The following is a 21,862-nucleotide window of genomic DNA, read 5'->3' on the forward strand; positions in this document are numbered from 1 at the left end:
CAGAAGGGCTTAGATCTATATATGAACAAACACCTTTTTATAATTACCCCATCTTACCCAAAGCCCTGAGAGATGGTATTACATTTTCTTGGTTCAATAAAGGAATTAAAACATTTGGTAATCTCTATAGAGAAGGTGAACTACTATCCTTTCAACAACTGGCATCTCATTTTCAGTTACCTCAAACTCATTTATTCAAGTACCTACAGGTTAGGCCTTACATTGCCACTCAGAGGGAGGTAGGATTCAGCCCATGAGTAAACCTAAAACTGATAAACTGTGGCTGGAAAGGAAAGGGGTAAAAGGTTGCATTTCCTACATGTACTCGGGTCTTCAAGCTCTGTTGAGGAATGATGAACCTCTGAAAGCTTGTATGAAGTGGCATGATGACCTTGGTCTCATTTTTGAGGATGAGAAATGGGGAAAGCTCTTTTTAGATGCTCAGCGTCTTTCATTTAACACAAGGCACAAGTTGATGCAATTCAATATTTTACGTTGGGTCTACTTTACACTAGAGAGACTGTATAAGATCAATTCTAAATATTCAACATTTTGCCCAAGGTGTAAAACGGAAGTGGGTACACTTATGTTTTTGTCCTGCCCTGAACTAAGCAATTATTGGAAAGACATTATTCAGATCTTATCACAGGTCACTAATATGACGGTACCACTAGATTCTTCTGTTCTACCAGTTAATATTTGTAGCAAAACCAGATTAATTAAAATTGGCAGTCAATGCAGCCAATAAATGCACAGCTATTATATGGAAGTGTGACACTCAGCCAAGCAAGCAGATGTGGCTAAAATAACTATCTTCCTATATTCCATCTGAAAAAATAACGTACAATTTATGTAATAAACCCTTTGAATTTACTGATGTCTGGGGGGACCTTTAGCAGTTTCTAGAGACGTCACCGTAGCTGCCTCATTAATACTTTCTTCAATAATATATTATTATTAGTTTTTGTGTTGAATCATTTATTTTTTAGCATGGAATGTGAAGGTCATTCTGTTTCTTTTTTTGTTGATAATAAGTGAAGCTAATACCGGTAGAGGGGAGGGAGGGGGGTGTTCCTGTGTTGGGGAGGGAAGGGTTTTGCACGATGTGCCCCCATGTAGCATGGTATTTTGTGTATAACGGGTAATTATCGGTGTCATATTTTGATGATTGTTAAATTGTAAAAAAAGAAAAGAAAGAAATGCCAATAAATACATTGCACAAAAAAAAAATACAATTAAGCATTTAAAAAAAAATGTAATATACATATATATACAGTGGGGCAAAAAAGTATTTAGTCAGCCACCAATTGTGAAAGTTCTCCCACTTAAAAAGATTAGAGAAGCCTGTAATTTACATCATAGGTACACTTCAACTATGACAGACAAAATGAGAAAAAAAAATAATCCAGAAAATCACATTGTAGGATTTTTTATGAATTTATTTGCAAATTATGGTGGAAAATAAGTATTTGGTCACCTACAAACAAGCAAGATTTCTGGCTCTCACAGACCTGTAACTTCTTCTTTAAGAGGCTCCTCTGTCCTCCACTCGTTACCTGTATTAATGGCATCTGTTTGAACTTGTTATCAGTATAAAAGACACCTGTCCACAACCTCAAACAGTCACACTCCAAACTCCACTATGGCCAAGACCAAAGAGCTGTCAAAGGACACCAGAAACAAAATTGTAGACCTGCACCAGGCTGGGAAGAGTGAATCTGCAATAGGTAAGCAGCTTGATTTGAAGAAATCAACTGTGGGAGCAATTATTAGGAAATGGAAGACATACAATACCACTGATAATCTCCCTCGATCTGGGGCTCCACGCAAGATCTCACCCCGCGGGGTCAAAATGATCACAAGAACGGTGAGCAAAAATCCCAGAACCACACGGGGGGACCTAGTGAATGACCTGCAGAGAGCTGGGACCAAAGTAACAAAGCCTACCATCAGTAACACACTACGCCGCCAGGGACTCCTGCAGTGCCAGACGTGTACCCCTGCTTAAGCCAGTACATGTCCAGGCCCATCTGAAGTTTGCTAGAGAGTATTTGGATGATCCAGAAGAAGATTGGGAGAATGTCATATGGTCAGATGAAACCAAAATATAACTTTTTGGTAAAAACTCAACTCGTCGTGTTTGGAGGACAAAGAAGGCTGAGTTGCATCCAGAGAACACCACAGCTACTGTGAAGCATGGGGGTGGAAACATCATGCTTTGGGGCTGTTTTTCTGCAAAGGGACCAGGACGACTGATCCGTGTAAAGGAAAGAATTAATGGGGCCATGTATCGTGAGATTGAGTGAAAACCTCCTTCCATCAGCAAGGGCATTGAAGATGAAACGTGGCTTCTTCAGTACATGCAACATAAATTCATTTGACACATCAAATCGCTTCCTCATAAATTTATTGGGCAGGCCCATGAATATAGGAATCTGTGTTTCCATTTTCTCTCTCCCCACATCACTTCTAGGGGAAATGGTCAAACTTTCTTCAGAGGGAATTCCATACGGTCCAACCGTGCGCATTGTTTTCTTTGATGAGAGAACATATAGGGCAGACGTTTTCAACACTGAGACCGCGGCCCCAATGTCGACCGTCGCTTATGACCGAAAATAGGACTGCGATTACTCACCACGGACTAGCAGAATCCCCCCTTTCGTCTCTGACTAACCCGACGCGAAGGATATACTGCTCTCTCGGGAACAGACCCAGATCCCCGCGATTTGCGTGAAGAGCAGGCAGAGAAGGGGCCAAAGTGTGGGCTGCCTTCTGAGAATTCGTAGGCGATCGAATAAACCCCCACTTCCCTCCATTCTGCTAGCAAAAGTGCAATCTAGAGAATAAAAGCGACGAGCTACTTGTAAGATTGAACTACCAATGGAACATTAAAAACTACCAATAGAACATTAAAAACTAACATCTTATGCTTCACCGAGTTGTGGCTGAACTGACGACACTATCAACATACAGCTGGCTGGTTACCCGCTATACCGGCGGGATAGAACAGTGGCGTCTGGTTAGACAAGGGGCAGATGACTATGTGTTTTTCTAAATAACAGCTGGTGCACTATGTCTGATGAAGTCTTGAGCTATCGCTCGCCTGGAGGTACAGCATCTAATGATAAGCTGTAGACCACACTATCTACCTCGTGTTTCATCTGTATACTTTGTAGCTGTTTACATACCACAGTCGGGGACTTTAATGCAGGGACACTTAAATCCATTTTACCAAATTTAAATTAGCATGTTAAATCTGCAACCAGAGGGGGAAAAAAACACACACACACACACACACACACACACACACACACACACACACACACACACACACACACACACACACACACAAAAAAAAACTGGACCACCTATACTCCACACACAGAGACGCATACAAAGCTCTCCCTCCATTTGGCAAGTCTGACCATAATTCTATCCTCCTGATTCTTGCTTACAAGCAGAAATTGAAGCAGGAAGCACCAGTGACTAGAACAACAACAACAAAAAAGTGGTCAGATGAAGCAAAGTCTGAGCTACAGGACTGTTTTGCTAGCACAGACTGGAATACGGTCTGGGATTCCTCCGATGGCATTGAGAAGTACACCACATCAGTCATTGGCATCATCAATAAGTGCAGCGATGATGTCGTCCCACTGTGACCGTACATACATACTCCAACCAAAAGCCTTGGATTGCAGGCAGAATCCGCACTGAGCTAAAGCTGCCACTTTCAAGGGGCGGGACGCTAACCCAGAAGCTTATAAGAAATCCCTCCATGCCCTCCGATGAACCATCAAACAGGCAAAGCGTCAATACAGGACTAAGATCGAATCATACTACACTGGCTCTGATGCTCATCGGATGTGGCAGGGCTTGCAAACCATTACAGACTACAAAGGGAAGCACAGCCTTGAGCTGCCCAGTGACACAAGCCTACCAGATGAGCTAAAATACTTCTATGCTCGCTGCGAGGCAAATAACACTGAAACATGCATGAGAGCACCAGCTGTTCCAGAAGTGAGTAAGACCTTTAAAAAGGTCAACATTCACAAGGCTGCAGGGCCAAACAGATTACCAGGATGTGTACTGTGAGCATGCGCTGACAAACTGGCAAGTGTCTTCACTAACATTTTCAACCTCTTCCTGTCCGAGTCTGTAATACCAACATGTTAAGCTGACCACCATAGTCCCTGTGTCCAAGAATATTAAGGTAACCTGCCTAAATAAATACCGACCATAGCACTCACATCTGTAGCCATGAAGTTATTTGAAAGGCTGGTCATACCTCATATCAACACCATTATCCCAGAAACACTAGAACCGCTCCAATTTGCATACCGCCCCAACAGATGATGCAATCTGATTATTGCACACTGCCCTTTCCCACCTGGACAAAAGGAACACCTATGTGAGAATACTATTCGTTGACTACAACTCAGCATTCAACACCATAGTGCCCTCAAAGCTCATCAATAAGCTAAGGACCCTGGGACTAAGCACCTCCCTCTGCAACTGGATTCTGGACTTCCTGACTGCTCGGCCTCCGACCGCAAGGCACTACAGAGGGTAGTGAGGGTAGTGAGGGTAGTGCGAGGGTAGTGCGAACGGCCCAGTACATCACTGGGGCCAAGCTTCCTGCCATCCAGGACCTCTATCCCAGGCAGTGTCAGAGGAAGGCCCTAAACATTGTTTAAGACTCCAGCCACCCTAGTCATAGACTATTCTCTCTGCTACTGCACGGCAAGCGGTACCGGAGCGCCAAGTCTAGGTTCAAGAGGCTTCTAAATAGTTTCTACCCCAAGCCATGAGACTCCTGAACATCTAATCAAATGGCTACCCAGACTATTTGCATTGCACTCCCCCCTTTACACCGCTTCTAATCTGTCGTCATCTATGCATAGTCACTTCAATAACTCTACCTACATGTACATACTACCTCAACTAACCGGTGCCCCCGCACATTCACTCTGTAAAGGTACCCCCCTGTATATAGTCTCGCTATTGTTGTTTTACTGCTGCTCTTTAATTACTTGTTACTTTTGTCTTTTCTTGTCTGTATTTTTTTTTAACTGCATTGTTGGTTGGGGGCTCATAAGTAAGCATTTCACTGTAAGGTATCTGTTGTATTCGGCGCATGTGACTAATAAAATTGTATATGTCAAATCAGGGGGTTTTTGGTTGGCAAGGTGGTAAATTTTAGCATTTGACAAGTTTCTTCTGGTTCTTCATCGTTATTTTCTTCATTAGTTCCTTCTGTTTTCACCACATCTTATGTTTGGTAGCCCTCTCGACCTCTTCCAAATGGGTTGTCCACCTGTACGCCAACACGTGGGGAAGGCCAATCGTTTTGTTGTCCTGCTTCAGTACAATCTTCTTACAGTTGTAGTAGCTCCAGTCTCTCTCCATCAGCTCCTGCAGGGGCCCCTCTGCCTCTACTTATTTCTCTGCCCCAAGGTTTCCACAGTTACCACTATTTCATTGACGTTCTCTCCCTCTTTCAGAGTAGTACATCAGCTGTGCCTTCAGTGTCTTTCCGTCCTTAGTTGAATGAAAATGAAACCGTCTTTCCGCATGGGTGATGTATGGCTTTACGGCAGTGTTTTTATTTCCCATGCTATACAAGTTGTTTTTATAACTGTCTTTAAACCTTGTCTCAGTCCTGTCACCACAGCATGGCACAATAGGCTGCTGTATAAGTCTTGGTCAGGCATCTGGCCTGAGTGTTGGAGGAAGACGGTCTCTTTCCATGTAGTCACTACATTTTTCATCAGTTCCCTGTTTGGTAGAAATCATTTTCTGCCAGTGTGTGTTTAGGGAAAGCAGCCTTTATAGCTGTAAACACTGCATCCTGTTGGTCACCACAATCAGCCACTAATACATTTCAATCCCACATATGTTTATAGTCCTTCCATTTAGATTTTAAACAGCGGCGGAGTACTTCGATTTCCCTGGTGGTGGGGTTGTACATGGAGATGATTGCTTTGACCGCTTCTTCAAACTTTACGGCATCTTTTCCTGTCAGTAACATCACCCACTATCACTTTAATTTCATCAACCTCCCATGGTCTCTCCATTTCCAACATGCCACCACCATTTTGGTTGGGGTAGCGTATTATTGGATACATTCCCAGGGGAGACTTTTTCTGCTTTCTCGTATCTTCAGTTCTTTTCCTCATTGTTACTGGTTTCATCTCCTTCTTCTTGGCTACTTCCTTTACTGACATCTGCTGCTTAAATTCTCTCTTCTCTTTTTGTCTCTTACATTCCTCCAGTTGTCTTTGGAGGTCCTCCAGTGCTTCTTCTTTACTCTCTCTCCCGTTCCGCTCGTTTGCTCTGGTTCTTGTTTTTGCTGGTACTTGTCCATCTTCCGTTCCAGCACCCTCTGCAGCTCTTCTGACAGCTCCTAAATCTCCCGCTCCTCCATCTGGCCACCCCAAATGGGTTGTGAAGGGGTGGGAGGCCGCCAACTCCGTCCGCTGATGGAGGAGTTGGCAGTGGTGGATACCAGGCGGGGCCGTGAAAAGGTTCCCCTCGGAGAAGGGCTAGCCAGGCTTCTTCCCCCCCTTCTGTTCATCCTTTCTTCTCTGATAGTTCCACTTACTTCCCTCTCCCATTTTCTGAAGTCGTCCCACTTTACCCTATTGTTGTCTCTTTTTTCTGAAGTTGGCTTCTCACAGACTCCAGTTTAGCAATGCTCAGTGTCCGTCAGCTGGGAAATCTCCATCTGTCCAAGCCTCTGTCTGGTTCAGTACCCCCCTACCAAATTTCTTAGCCATTATTTTACATGGCCCCCCTTGGTTCCCAGTCATCCCCTCTTGCTTTACTATTTTTATTACCCATATTTAAAGCGTTTGGGAGGGGGGGGGGAAAGAACACTTCTGAAAGATTCTAAGAAATAAAAAATACATTCTCAAATTAACACTTTCTCTCATAGCCGCACAGCTTTCATGTTGGAGCTAACCTCCTGTTCAGTAAATTAGTCAAGCATACAAAACTCTCATACCTTGCTTTAACTGTCACAAGCCACAGCTTTCACGCCGGAGCTAATCTCCTGTTTAGTAAGTTAGTCAAGCAGACTTTGCTTCAACAAATTTCTCTCATACGCTAGTGTTCTATTTAGATATCTACACTAGACATGCTAGTGTTCCATTTAAGTGGTATTTCGATATCTACACTAGACATGCTGGCCTTCTGATTACTGAGACATGCTATCCTGTACTGTAGAACCAATGGCGGTGTTGGAAAGACCTTAGATAACATTACAGATCGAAAAACTCAGCTCACAGAACTGGTTGGGGCATCCATTCACCTCTTTCACACATGAGCTGGTCACCTGACAGCTCTCTCTCATACAACATAGCTCAATCCCACAATTCACAGCCACTTAGTACAATTCCCAAATACTCTCGGCAATCTCCTCATTAACACATGCATGTTAACGATTCTCTCTGTCATTACTTGCTATGCACATAAATAACACCACGTACTCAAAAATACCATGTGTTATTTTTTTGTGGCTGCAGACCACAGACGTTTCTTCTAAATGCCTATAGACAGCTGCCAGCATGGTACCGATACAACCTCGCTTTCTCATAAAACTAGTGAACAGTCTTCTCTCTATAAGACTATGGGTACCTTTTTATGCGTTACTTGCTTGAATTTTTGATTTTTTATCATGCATTTAAAAAAAAAAAACATTAAATAGAGATTCATTTAAAATTGACTTGCTGATATTCAGAAGACTTATCTGCAGAGGTTCACGGATCAGGTATATTCCCCCAGGCAGCTCTCAGTAAAGGTCTGGTCTGGGCGGATACATGTCGTCTTTGGACAGACGAGAATTTCAGAGAGCGGCACCGGTGTCTCCCTCACTGGGATGCTCCACAGGTGGGATCACTGATCCTGTTGGTTGACGCCAAATTGTTATGGAAATTCTTAATATTGACTTTGAGTGTTCAATACAAGAATTTCCATGACAGTGGTACTTTAAAGTATTTTTACTTAAGTACACTGCCCGAAGCCACTCCTGCATGGTCTTGGTTGTTTGCTTAGGGTCGTCCTGTTGGAAGGTGAACCTTCTCCCCAGTCTGAGGTCCTGAGCGCTATGGAGCAGGTTTTCATCATGGATCTCTCTGTACTTTTCTCCATTTATCTTTCTCTCGATCCTGACTAGTCTCCCAGTCCCTGCCCACAGCATGATGCTGCCACCACGCTTCACCGTAGGGATTGTACCAGGTTTCCACCAGACGTGACACATGGCATTCAGGTTTGGCATTCAGATTGGTGGAATGCTGCAGAGATGGCTGTCCTTGTGGAAGGTTCTCCCATCTCCACAGAGGAACTCTGGAGCTCTTTCAGAGTGACCACAGAGTTCTTGGTTACCTCCTTGATCAAGGCCCGTCTCCCTCGATTGCTTAGTTTGGCCAGGCGGCCAGCTCTAGGAAGTCTTGGTGGTTTCAAACTTCTTCCATTTAAGAATGGAGGCCACTGTGTTCTTGGGGTCCTTCAATACTGCAGATTTTTTTTTGGTACCCTCATGGCTTGGTTTTTGCTCTGACATGCACTGTCAACTGTGGGACCTTATATGGACAGGTGTGTGCTTATCCAAATGATGTCCAATCAATTGAATTACCACAGGTGGACTCCAATCAAGTTGTAGAAACATGTGTGCAATGTGTTTTCATTTAGAATGGACTATTATGATTCACCTGTCTCGAAATAGGGGCAGGGGGGGGAAATACATGTAATCTATGCACTTAAATAGCAAATGGAGGACACTTTTCCCATGGTTCATTTTCATGCCAGCCAGGTAGCTATAAAACGAAGCAATGTTGTAAAGCGAAGCAATGTGCTTAAAATTAGGAGAGTTGAGAAATAATTATTGTCGGATCCCGAGTGGCGCAGTGGTCTAAGGCACTGCATCTCAGTGCTTGAGGCGTCCCTACATCCTGGTTTGATTCCAGGCTGTATCACAACCAGCTGTGTTTGGGAGTCCCATAGGGTGGTGCGCAAACCAGCATCGTCTGGGGTTGGCCGGTGTAGGCCGTCATTGTAAATAAGAATTTGTTCTTAACTGACTTGCCTAGTTAAATAAAGATTAAATCAATAAAAAACGCAAGTGGAGGCTGCTGAGGGGAGGACGGCTCATAATAATGGCTGGAACTGAGCAAATGGAATGGCATCAAACACATTGAAACTATGTGTTTGATACCATTCCACGAGCCTGTCCTCCCCAATTAAGGTGACACCAACCTCCTGTGGTAGGCCTAGCCTATATAAAGCTGATGGCCTCTATTAAAAAGAGGATCCCATCACTCTGTTTTCTTAAACTATTGCATAGCCTATAGAAATGTTGTGCAACATGAGCTCATTGGCTCTCATGAAGTGTTTGATTACATTTGTGTTGATGTCAGAGTGATTAGAGGGACAATATAGTGCTGAGTACCAGACAGTTAGCAAGTTTGGGAGGCTACTAATGACCATCAGCAGCATCAGAGCTTGGAGAAGCCTAATTACCGTGACTAAATGGTCACGTGGATTTTGACTGCCTTTATGACTCGTGACCACCAGTGTGGTGGTAATACAGTCAGTCACCACCAGTGTGGCAGTAATATGGTCAGCCCCAGGCACATGCTGTATTATATATTTATTCAACAGACCTATAATAATAAACATAGGGAAAGTATACATTATCACATCCTCCCACGAAAGGAAACCATTTTTTGAACACAATTTTATTCAGTCAATATACTTTTATAGAAAAAATCTTTGCTGCACAATTTGAGTCATAAGGAAAATATACTTTGCTGCATTGTTTGCATTAGCACTGCATCTCTTCTTTAAAGTATTTCATCTCATGTCTCATTACTTGAGGCACTTAAACACTGAATAAGCTTTTTAAGTTGTCCATTGTTAATAACTCCAATACAATATAACCAGAGGCTGGTGGGAGGAGCTATAGGGGGACGGGTTCATTGTGATGGCTGTAATAATTGGAACGGTATCACACATCTGGAAACCACGTTTGACTCTGTTCCATTTATGCCATTCCAAAGAGCCTGTCCTCCGACAACTCCTTACACCAGCCTCCTCTGAATAACTGATGACTCTACAAAGTAAATAATATAGAATGAATGCAGGATCTCATCCTACCCTGATTCCACCCTATACATTCCACACAGTACAAGCAGTTTGGTTGTCTGTTTCAGTGAGAATTTTTCTGCTCCAAAAAGGCAAAGTCAACCACAGTTTTAAGTTCAATAATAATGATAATAAAAGTACTTAACCACCCATACAGCTGAAATTATCTTCAGTTATATCACCAGTGGCACAAGTCTCAGGAAGTGCACAATGAATTTACCTACAGTAGATTGTTTCAACAATAGCAAGTGAATTACAACACAATTATATAACATGTACACTTCCAGTGGAATATATTTACATAAAGCTGATAGTATGGAATGATGGCACTGTAATAAATGTTTTTCCAGACGACTTCTTCCTGGCCGGCATGGCAACAAGCTCCTCATCAGACTGTGGTCCTAGAGTGTGGAACTGCACCACCATCATCTCCTGAGGAACAACCAAATCCCTTCCACCCCCATGATTTACTTCATTACTCCTTCCACACGCTGACATTCTCCACACAGACCATCAGAAAACCAGCTTCATTACAAATATAGAAGATCAGAAGTGGATTTCCCCTGAAAAATCAACATGTTACTTTCCCACTTTGTCCTATCCATGCAATGATCTGACACAATGATTGTTGTGTCCTATCCATTCATCATCCTAGCTGTGCTTACATGGTTCAGAAGGCAACACCACCAGGCCAAAATGTACTGTAAGGCAGTAAAATACTTTCCACCCCTCTTCATCGCGTCTACAAATCTGCAGTTCATGAGTAGTTGTCACTTATTTACACAGGTTGGTAATATTTGAGTTTAGTTCACGGACTTTATGTCAAGCTGTAGATGTCATCCCATTGTTAGTGAGCGCATGTGATAGTCCGCAACCTTTTTGCATCGGCGTATTGCACCCTCTTTTACAGTGTATATTTTGATGTGTGTGTGTGTGGCTTGATAACGGCTCTATAATAGTGTGTTGACATTAGCATGAAGGTATCAGTATTCCGTTGTGGTGGCGTTAGAAGGAGGTGCTGGTCATGCTGCCAGGGGAGAAGAGACGTGGCACTCCTTCCTGCAGAGATGTCTCAACGTGTCTGTGGGCCAACTTCCCATCCTCACCTGGATGGAACACACACACACACACTATTATTCCCTCATACACTCTTTCCCACCCACAGAAACCCCACTCTCTGTGCCCCTGTATCCCTTGATCTCACTCAGTCCCCTATCAAAACGTATACTTCTTATCCTTCTACTAACCAAGCACCAACAAAGCTTGTTTGGCAGCATCCCTCACGTCCTCCTTGTCCGAACGACAGAGATAGACCAGCTGGTCGATGCTCTCTTTGGCCTGCAGAACATTAAAAAAACAGACTGACTCCAGACACTAGGGTACGCACAGTAAAAAGAAAAAACAGATTGCAGATGGAGATTGTTGAAGAGGTGACTAAATGGTAAGACTGACCTTCAGACATGCAAGTGCTTTACAGCCACACACTCTCGTCTCCATGCTTTCATTCTCCAGAAGCTCCAGACAGCTTACCAGGGCCTGGGGTAAAATACACTATAATTTTCACAAACACACACACTATATATACACAAAAGTATGTGGAGAACCCTTCAAATTAGTGGATTCTGCGATTTCAGCCACACCCGTTGCTGGCAGGTTCATAAAATCAAGCACACAGCCATGCAATCTCCATAGACAAACATTGGCAGTAGAATGGCCTTACTGAAAAGCTCAATGTCTTTCAACGTGGCACCGTCATAGGACTCCATCTGTCCAACAAGCTAGACCTGCCCCGGTCAACTGCAAGTGCTGTTATCGTGAAGTGGAAACGTCTAGGATCAACAACGGCTCACCCACAAATTGGGAGGCCACACAAGTTCACAGAACGAGACTGCAGAGTGCTGAAGTGTGTAGAGTGTAAAAATAATCTGTCCTCGGTTGCAACACTCACTACAGAGTTCCAAACTGCCTCTGGAAGCAACGTCAGCACAAGAACGGTTAGTCAGGAGCTTCATGAAATGGGCTCCCATGGCCGAGCAGCCGCACACAAGCCAAATATCATCATGTGCAATGCCAAGCGTTGGCTGGAGTGGTGTAAAGCTCACTACAATTGGACTGGAGCAGTAGAAAAACATTCTGGAGTGATGAATCACGCTTCACCATCTGGCAGTCCGACGGACAAATCTGGGATGTCAGGAGAACACCGCCTGCCCCAATGCATAGTGCCAACTGTAAAGTTTGGTGGAGGAGGAATAATGGTCTGGGGCTGTTTTTCATGGTTCAGGCCCCTTAGTTCCAGTGAAGGGAAATCTTAACGCTACATCATACAAATAACATTCTAGACAATTCTTTGCTTCCAACTTTGGGGCAGCAGTTTGAAGAAGGCCTTTTCCTGTTTCAGCATGACAATGCCCCCTTGCACAAAGCGAGGTCCATACAGAAATGGTTTGTTGGGATTGGTGTGGAATAGCTTTTCTGGCCTGCACAGAGCCCTGACCGCAACCCATTCGAACACCATTGGGATGAATTGGAACTCCGACTGCGAGCCAGGCCTAATCGCTCAACATCAGCGCCCAACCTCTAATGGTCGTGGCTGAATGGAAGCAAGTCCCCGCAGAAATGTTCCAACATCTAGTGGAAAGTCATTTCAGAAGAGTGGACGCTGTTATAGCAGCACAGGGGGGACCAACTCCATATTAATGCCTATGACTGTGGAATGAGATGTTCGACAAGCAAGTGTCCACATACATTTGATCATGTAGTGTGAATCCACATGGGTGATCCTGTTATCTTCATAGAGTACACTTAAGAGGTGTATTTCAAAAGTTATACAGTGAGCATGACCTTAAAATCAGGGTTTTAAACATATTCTTGCCCAGGGATCCCCTCCCAGGCAGACTGTCGATTCAGGGACCCCAATCATACGTTAGCAATTCTTGTCTTATTAGCTGAATGATAATAGCAAGGAGAAGTAATCAACATTTTAAAATTAATAGATTGTATTTCAATATTTTGACCTCCCTGTTCGCTCTAACATAGCTAGAAATGTAACTCCGAACACATTTTCACTAAGAGCAGCTGATTAAACAAAAAGGTTAGCCAAGTATTGGCAAAACTTAAAGTCCAAGTCAAGAAAGCTTAACAGCAGCCAGCGGCTCTTGGTAGCCTATTCGCGGGTGCTTTTTCAAAGCCCATGTCAGATACTCCAGTGAGTGTAATTTGCTTAATTATTGACAACACAATATTAGGAGATGAGAAATAAAGTTGACATCATTAGAATATATATATATACATCAGATATACTCTTCTCTATTTTAGATATGTCATTTGAAATGTGTGAAGTCTGTTAGTGCTAGCGATATTCATAAAAACAATTTCCGTTCGTTAAAAAAATAATAATAAAAAAAATATAAACTTTTCTGTGGACCCCCTGCAGTGCCTCCGGTTGAATCTCTTTGTCTCACCCTCTCTCGATGGCGTGGTTGGTTGGCTAGGCTCCGGAGCAGGGAGCTGGCAGAGGCAGACACCTTCCCCCGGGGGTCCCTGAGCAGCAGGCTGACAGCATGCATCCCCTCCCTCTTCAGGCTGCTCTCTGGAGGCCTCTTCAGGGCCTTCACCAGCACCTCCTGGTCTCCTGACTGCAGGCTCTGAACCAGCCAGACTGAGAAGGGGTATACAGAGAAGCAGAGAAAGAGACAGGACAGGGTGTGTGTTGGGGGAGGAAAAGGAAACCGAGAGAGAGAATAAGGATGGGGGTTGGAAAAGAAAATAGGAAAAGATAATAGGATGAGATTATGTTATAGTGGGTGTGGTGAAATAACAACAATGAGAGGAATCATCCATTTATGACCATCATCATGACTGACCATAGAGCCAAGTGGCTGTCTGTAACCTGGTAAGACACATTAACAAATTCATGAACACCAACGCCAAGCAATTACAGAGGTCCATTCACTACCATAGTCAGTCTCCCAGACACTCACCCTCCTCTGCCAGTTCAGTGATGTGTGTGTCCAGCTCGCTCACTCCCTCTGCCTCCAGGTAGCTCCAGAACTGGAAGAGAGTCAGCATCTCTCTGGCTGCCTGGCCCCCACGCTTGGGCAACCTCCTCTCCAGAATCCTCTCCACCAGACGCAAGAACACTAGACACAGCACAGAGAGACATGGGTCCGACATGACAGGATATCACTTTAACAGCTCTTCTCTAATGTGTGGGTCTGTGATAGCATATATGCCACTGGAATCAAAGCCAAGAGCATTGCATTGCAGATCACAAACTCCTCCTGAGGGAGAGTGTTTTAAACTATGTATTACTATGTTAAAATACAGTTTATTAGGTACACCAATCTCATACTGGGTCAGACCCAGCTTTGCCTCTAGAACAGCCTGAATTCTTCAGGGCATTTAAACGTTGCCCAATTGGTATCAAGGGACCTAACATGTGACAGAAAAACATTCCCCACACCATTACACCACCAGCCTGTACCGTTGATACAAGGCAGGATGGGACCATGAACTGATGTTGCTTACGCCAAAATCCGGACTATGCAATGATGACCATACCACGCTCAAAGTCGCTTAGCCACTCGTTTTGCCCATCAATGTTAATTTGCCTGTCTGCTGCTTTATATAGCAAGTTACAGCCATGTGACTCACTACCTGTAGGAGAGAAGCATTTTAGTGAACGGGGTGGTGTACCTAATGAACAGGCCACGAAGTAAATAAATGAATGAATAAATAAATATATATACACACAGTTGAAGACAGAAGTTTACATACACTTAGGTTGGAGTCATTAAAACTTGTTTTCAACCACTCCACAAATGTCTTGTTTACAAACTATAGTTTTGGCAAGTCAGTTAAGACATCAACTTTGTAATTTTTCCAACAATTGTTTACATACAGATTATTTCACTGTATCTCAATTCCAGTGATGTCATGGCTTTAGAAGCTTCTGATAGGCTAATTGACATCATTTGAGTCAATTGGAGGTGTACCTGGGGATGTATTTCAAGGTCTACCTTCAAACTCAGTGCCTCTTTGCTTGACATCATGGGAAAATAAAAAGAAAATCAGCCAAGACCTCAGAAGAAAAAAAATGGTAGACCACAAGTCTGGTTCATCCTTCTGAGAAATTTCCAAACGCCTGAAGGTACCACGTTCATCTGTACAAAGTATAAACACCATGGGACCATGCAGCCATCATACCGCTCAGGAAGGAGATGCGTTCTGTCTCCGAGAGATGAACGTACTTTGGTGCGAAAAGTGCAAATCAATCCCAGAACAACAGCAAAGGACCTTGTGAAGATGCTGGAGGAAACAGGTACAAAAGTATCTATATCCACAGTAAAAAGGAGTCCTATATTGACATAACCTGAAAGACCGCCCAGCAAGGAAGAAGCCACTGCTCCCAAAACTGCCATAAAAAAGCCAGACTACGGTTTGCAACTGCACATCGGGACAAAGATTGTACTTTGGAGAAATGTCTTCTGGTCTGTTGAAACAAAAATATAACTATTTGGCCATAATGACCATCATTATGTTTGGAGGAAAAAGGGGGAGGCTTGCAAGCCGAAGAACACCCTCCCAACCGTGAAGCACGGGGGTGGCAGCATCATGTTGTGGGGTGCTTTGCTGCAGGAGGGATGGTGTATTTCACAAAATGGATGGCATCATGAGGAAAGAAAATTATGTGGATATATTGAAGCAACATCAGTCAGGAAGTTAAAGCTTGGTCGCAAATAGGTCTTCCAAATGGACAATGACCCCAAGCATACTTCCAGAGTTGTGGAAAAATGGCTTAATGACAACAAAGTCAAGGTAATGGAGTGTCCATCACAAAGCCCTGACCTCAATCCCATAGAAAACTTGTTGTCAGAATGTAAGTGTGTGAGAGCAAGGAGGCCTACAAACCTGACCCAGTTACACCAGCTCTGTCAGGAGGAATGGGCCAAAATTCACCAAACTTATTGAGAGAAGCTTGTGGAAGGCTACCCAAAACATTTGATCCTAGTTAAACAATCTAAAGTCAATGCTACCAAATACTAATTGAGTGTATGTAAACTTCTGACCCACTTGAAATGTGAAGAAATAAAAGCTCAAATAAATCATTCTCTCTACTATTATTCTGACATTTAACATTCTTAAAATAAAGTGGTGATCCTAACTGACCTAAGACAGATAATTTATACTCGGATTAAATGTCAGGAGTTGTGAAAAACAGAGTTTAAATGTACTTGGCTAAGGTGTATATAAACTTCCGACTTCAACTGTATATTTTTTAAATATGTTTTATTGTCATATACACCAGATAGGTGCAGAGAAATGTGTTATTATACGCGATATTATCCATGATCGAGACAACAACAGTATCACACCTGTGTCTGCCAGGCTGGCTCCTCTCTCGGGCAGTCTGTTGGTGTAAGCAGCAGCCAGTGTTGTGAGGAAAGCGTCTGTGGAGGTGCTGTACACACTGCCATTGTCTGTACACTGTTGCCATAGTAATGTTGCCCCTTGGCACTGTTCTAACTGGGGAACAACTACTCCAAGAGAGAGACAGAAGGAAAAGAAAACAAGTTAGAGATGATAGTAATTGAATCTACAATTAGAGTAGTTAACCTTATTCATTATATCCTTAGCTGTGTCAGTGAGTAAACTAGTATGCTGTTTCATTGTCCTCTCAGTAGTAATGAACTCACCCTCATCTGCCTGAGTGGCTCCTCCAGGGGTCTCCTTGGCAACATGTCTGATAAGCTCGAGGACGCGGGCCTCCCTGAGTAGGCGGTCCAGAGCATACATCTCCCCACAGCGCAGAGGCCCAAAGGTCCCCAGCCTCTGCACAGCACAAACCATTGGGCGTCACATAGCCAAAATTGATACAACAAATCAGAACATTTGGTAAGACCACAGATGACACTTTAAAAAATATATATCATTATTACATTAGAACTGGGAGCTGTTCCTCTGCTTATCAATCTGGACTCTGATCTCTCTTTTGACTAACATATCAAGACTGTTTCAAGGACAGCTTTTTTCCATCTACTTATCATTGCAAAAATCTGAAACTTTCTGTCCAAAAATGATGCAGAAAAATTAATCCATGTTTTTGTTACTTCTAGGTTAGACTACTACAATGCTCTACTTTCTGGCAACCCGGATAAAGCGCTAAATAAACTTAATTTAGTGTTAAATACAGCTGCTAGAATCCTAACTAGAACCAAAAAAACTTGATCATATTACTCCAGTGCTAGCCTCCCTACACTGGCTTCCTGTTAAGGCAAGGGCTGATTAAGGTTTTACTGCTAACCTACAAAGCATTACATGGGCTTGCTCCTACCCATCTTTCTGATTTGGTCCTGCCGTACATACCTACACGTACGCTACAGTCACAAGACGCAGGCCTCCTAATTGTCCCTAGAATTTCTAAGCAAACAGCTGGAGGCAGGGCTTTCTCCTATAGAGCTCCATTTTTATGGAATGGTTTGCCTACCCATGTGAGAGACGCAGACTCGGTCTCAACCTTTAAGTCTTTACTGAAGACTCATCTCTTCAGTGGGTCATATGATTGAGTGTAGTCTGGCCCAGGAGTGTGAAGGTGAACGGAAAGGCTCTGGAGCAACGAACCGCCCTTGCTGTCTCTGCCTGGCCGGTTCCCCTCTTTCCACTGGGATTCTCTGCCTCTAACCCTATTACAGGGGCTGAGTCACTGGCTTACTGGTGCTCTTTCATGCAGTCCCTAGGAGGAGTGTGTCACTTGAGTGGGTTGAGTCACTGATGTGATCTTCCTGTCTGGGTTGGCGCCCCTCCTTGGGTTGTGCCGTGGCGGCGATCTTTGTGGGCTATACTCGGCCTTGTCTCAGGATGGTAAGTTGGAGTTTGAAGATATCCCTCTAGTGGTGTGGGGGCTGAGCTTTGGCAAAGTGCATGGGGTTATATCCTTCCTGATTGGCCCTGTCCGGTGGTATCACAGTGTCTCCTGACCCCTCCTGTCTCAGCCGCCAGTATTTATGCTGCAGTAGTTTGTGTCAGGGGGCTAGGGTCAGTTCGTTATATCTGGAGTACTTCTCCTGTCTTATCCGGTGTCCTGTGTGAATTTAAGAATGCTCTCTCTAATTCTCTCTCTCTCTCTCAGAGGACCTGGGCCCTAGTACCATGCCTCAGGACTACCTGGCCTGATGACTCCTTGCTGTCCCCAGTCCACCTGGCCGTGCTACTGCTCCAGGTTCAACTGTTCTGCCTGCGGCTATGGAATCCTGACCTGTTCACCGGACGTGCTACCTGTCCCAGACCTGTTGTTTTCAACTCTGAGACAGCAGTAGCGGTAGAGATACTCTTAATGATCGGCTATGAAAAGCCAACTGACATTTACTCCTGAGGTGCTGACTTGCTGCACCCTCGACAACTACTGTGAATATTATTTGACCATGCTGGTCATTTATGAACATTTGAACATCTTGGCCATGTTCTGTTATAATCTCCACCGGCACAGCCAGAAGAGGACTGGCCCCCCCTCATAGCCTGGTTCCTCTCTAGGTTTCTTCCTAGGTTTGGGAGTTTTTCCTAGCCACCGTGCTTCTACACCTGCATTGCTTGCTGTTTGGGGTTTTAGGCTGGGTTTCTGTACAGCACTGAGATATCAGCTGATGTACAAAAGCTATATAAATAAATTTGATCAATCATTTTGGCAGCACAACACAAACGCAAGATCAGATCACCTATGTATGAGATTTTAATTCTTCAACTAATTTGGTTTAGAGCCTCATACATAAGAGGACTGCAAACTGGTTAAATCAACATTGTTTCAGTGTAACTTGTCAACGTATTGCGATGTGGAATCTACGTGAAAAATACATTGGATTTAAAAAAAGTCTACATAAATTGTTTTGATGTTGAAATTTCAACCACAGGATTATGTCATTATGGTAACGGTTGAATTTGTACCTTTAAAACAGATTGTCAACGTTATATCCTTTCTCAGAAAAATAGATATATAGGCTGGGCAGCACCTATTACTGGAGAATTGATCTATCAACAGCTACCCTTTGGTCTCCCATCCAAGGTTTAATTAAGCCCTGCCTGGTTATTTGTCACGGACTATTACCAATATGCTATCGTGATCATGATTGTTGAGAGATCTCCACTAAATAGATTTTATCTAAGTAATTCCAAAGGGTATCAAAGTCATTCCAAAAGGGTAAGTTTAACAGAGCAAATGAAATGTGACCATCCTTTATCTATCAATCATGCCAATTAGGTCTACATAGCATTTGCAATGTCATCAGCAGCAATGCTTTTAATTCAAACCAGAATTGAACTAAAAATAGACAAATTAGGCTTGGGTTTCAAACGCTGGGTAATTTAATTCCAGTTTGTCTACAAATTAAAACAGAATAAATTGGATTCATCTCAATCAAAAATGTAAGTTGAAGAATGACTACATCAAACCAAAATATATTTAAAGTTTGATTTGATTTAGTCTTATTCCATAACTTTGTTCAGATGGTTTAGATGGAGATGTGAATCATTACATTTACATTACATTTAAGTCATTTAGCAGACGCTCTTATCCAGAGCGACTTACAAATTGGTGCATACACCTTATGACAACCAGTGGAACAGCCACTTGCATCTAAATCTTGTTGGGGGAATCAAACATATGAATTAAATTTTTGTAGACAAACTGGAATTAAAGCCAGACTAAGTCAGTGGCACAGATGTACAGTGCTTTCAGAAAATATTCAGACCCCTGGACTTTTACACTTTGATAAAATTGATTAAAATATAGATTTTCTCTCAATCTACACACAATACCCAATAAATGTCAAAGCAAAACAAGTTAAAACACTTTTGCGAATTTATAAATAAAAAAATGGAAAATTTACTTTACATAAGTATTCAGAACTTTTACTCAGTACTTTGTTGAAGCACCTTTGGCAACGACTACAGCCTCGAGTCTTCTTGGGTATGACGCTACAAGCTTGGCACACCTGTATTTGGGGAATTTCTCCCATTCTTCTCTGCAGATCCTCCCAAACTCTGTCAGGTTGGATGGGGAGCATCACTACCCAGCTATTTTCAATTCTCTCCAGAGATGTTTGATCGTGTTCAAGTCCGGGCTCTGGCTGGGCCACTCAAGGACATTCAGAGACTTGTCCCGAAGCCACTCCTGCGATGTCTTGGCTGTGTGCTTAGGGTCGTTGTTCTGTTGGAAGGTGAACCTTAGCCCCAGTCAGAGGTGCTGAGCGCTCTGGAGCAGGTTTTCGTCAAGAACTCTACTTTGCGCCATTCATCTTTTCCTCAATCCTGACTAGTCTCCAAGTCCCCACCACTGAAAAACATTCACACAGCATGATCCTGCCACCGCCACCATGTTTCACCGTAGGAATGGTGCCGGGTTTCCTCCAGACGTGATGCTTGGCTTTCAGGCCAAAGAGTTCAATCTTGGTTTCATCAGACCAGATAATCTTGTTTCTCATGGTCTGAGACTGCCTTTTGGCAAACTCCAATCGGGCTGTCATGTGCCTTTGACTGAAGAGTGGCTTCCGTCTGGCCACTCTACCACAAAGGCATGATTGGCATACAAAGGCATACCCCTTGACTTGTGTTACAGCCAGAATTCAAAATCGATTAAATATATGTTATTTTCCTCACCCATCTACACACAATGACCAAGTGAAAACATGTTTTTAGAAATGTTTGCAAAATCATACATGTTAGAATCATCTTTGGCAGCGATCACAGCTGTGAGTCCTTCTGAGGTTTGCACACCTGGATTGCACAATATGTGCACATTATTCTTTTCAAAATCCTTCTAGCCCTGTCAAGTTGGTTGTTGATTATTGATAGACAGCCATTTTCAAGTCTTGCCGTAGAGATTTTCAAGACGATTTAAGTCCAAACTGTAACTAGGCCATTCAATTAATTTGTTTGCCTCATTTCTGCATATTTACTTTAGTGCGTTTTTGCAAACAGGATGCATGTTTTATAATATTTGTATTCTGTACAGGCTTCCTTCTTTTCACTGTGTCATTTAAGTTATTATTGTGGAGTGACTCAAATGTTGTTGATCCAGCCTCAGTTCTCTCCTATCATAGCCATTCAACTCTGTACCAAATGTACACCGTTTTAAAAAGTGTTGAACTCATTGAGCAGTTCCTTCCTCTCCGCACCAGAGTATACCATTCAATGTGAATTTAATAACTTCATCATGCTCAGAGATATTCAATGTCTGCTTTTATTATTTTGACCCATCTACCAATAAGTTTCCTTCTTTGCGAGGCATTGGAAAACCTCCCTGTTTTTTGTGGTTGAATCTGTCTTTGAAATTCACTGCTTGACTGAGGGACCTTACAGATAATTGTATGTATAGTAGGTCTTCACATTTTCTGTAATAATCAATAGAGCATATCGTAAGGCATTTATCAGTCCATGTACTTTTAATTTAATTTAATTAAACTGCAATCCAGGGCCCGGTTTCCCAAAAGCATCTTAAGGCGAAGTTCATTGTTGGAACCTTTGTAGGAGCATCGTTAAATCTCTGTGCTGTTTCCCCAAAACTAATGTTGAAGTTTCACTTGAAAACGCTTGTTATTTACGGATTGCTTCAGACCACTCGTAGGACAGCTAAGTGTGTCTTTATACACAGAAGATCTCCGGTAAACACAGACTCTCTGTGACCGCTAATAACTTCAAAACTAAAGTTGATTACAAATAGACTAAAGTTGCC

The 21,862-nt window shown here is 43.0% G+C and overlaps 1 protein-coding gene across 7 annotated transcripts in view; it reads right to left on the reverse strand.

Annotated features, from left to right (window-relative positions):
* Positions 1-9,713: 9,713 nt before the first annotated feature.
* Positions 9,714-21,862, reverse strand: part of LOC118396246 (rho family-interacting cell polarization regulator 1-like) — a 79,152-nt gene continuing 67,003 nt past the window's right edge. For 6 of the 7 annotated variants that reach the window (XM_052465734.1, XM_052465731.1, XM_052465733.1 and 3 more), the window contains 7 exons: positions 16,836-16,971; positions 16,515-16,676; positions 14,121-14,279; positions 13,602-13,798; positions 11,593-11,676; positions 11,388-11,478; positions 9,714-11,246 (listed from right to left, as the gene is read on the reverse strand). In XM_052465734.1, coding sequence (XP_052321694.1) covers positions 11,146-11,246; positions 11,388-11,478; positions 11,593-11,676; positions 13,602-13,798; positions 14,121-14,279; positions 16,515-16,676; positions 16,836-16,971 — 930 coding nt within the window. In that variant the 3' untranslated portion in view covers positions 9,714-11,145. Of the gene's footprint in view, positions 11,247-11,387; positions 11,479-11,592; positions 11,677-13,601; positions 13,799-14,120; positions 14,280-14,667; positions 14,797-16,514; positions 16,677-16,835; positions 16,972-21,862 lie in introns of those variants that run through there. The other variant, XM_052465735.1, reaches the window with a different exon arrangement.

Source organism: Oncorhynchus keta, chromosome 17 (genome assembly GCF_023373465.1).
Source record: "Oncorhynchus keta strain PuntledgeMale-10-30-2019 chromosome 17, Oket_V2, whole genome shotgun sequence".
In the NCBI taxonomy this organism is placed as follows: domain Eukaryota; kingdom Metazoa; phylum Chordata; class Actinopteri; order Salmoniformes; family Salmonidae; genus Oncorhynchus; species Oncorhynchus keta.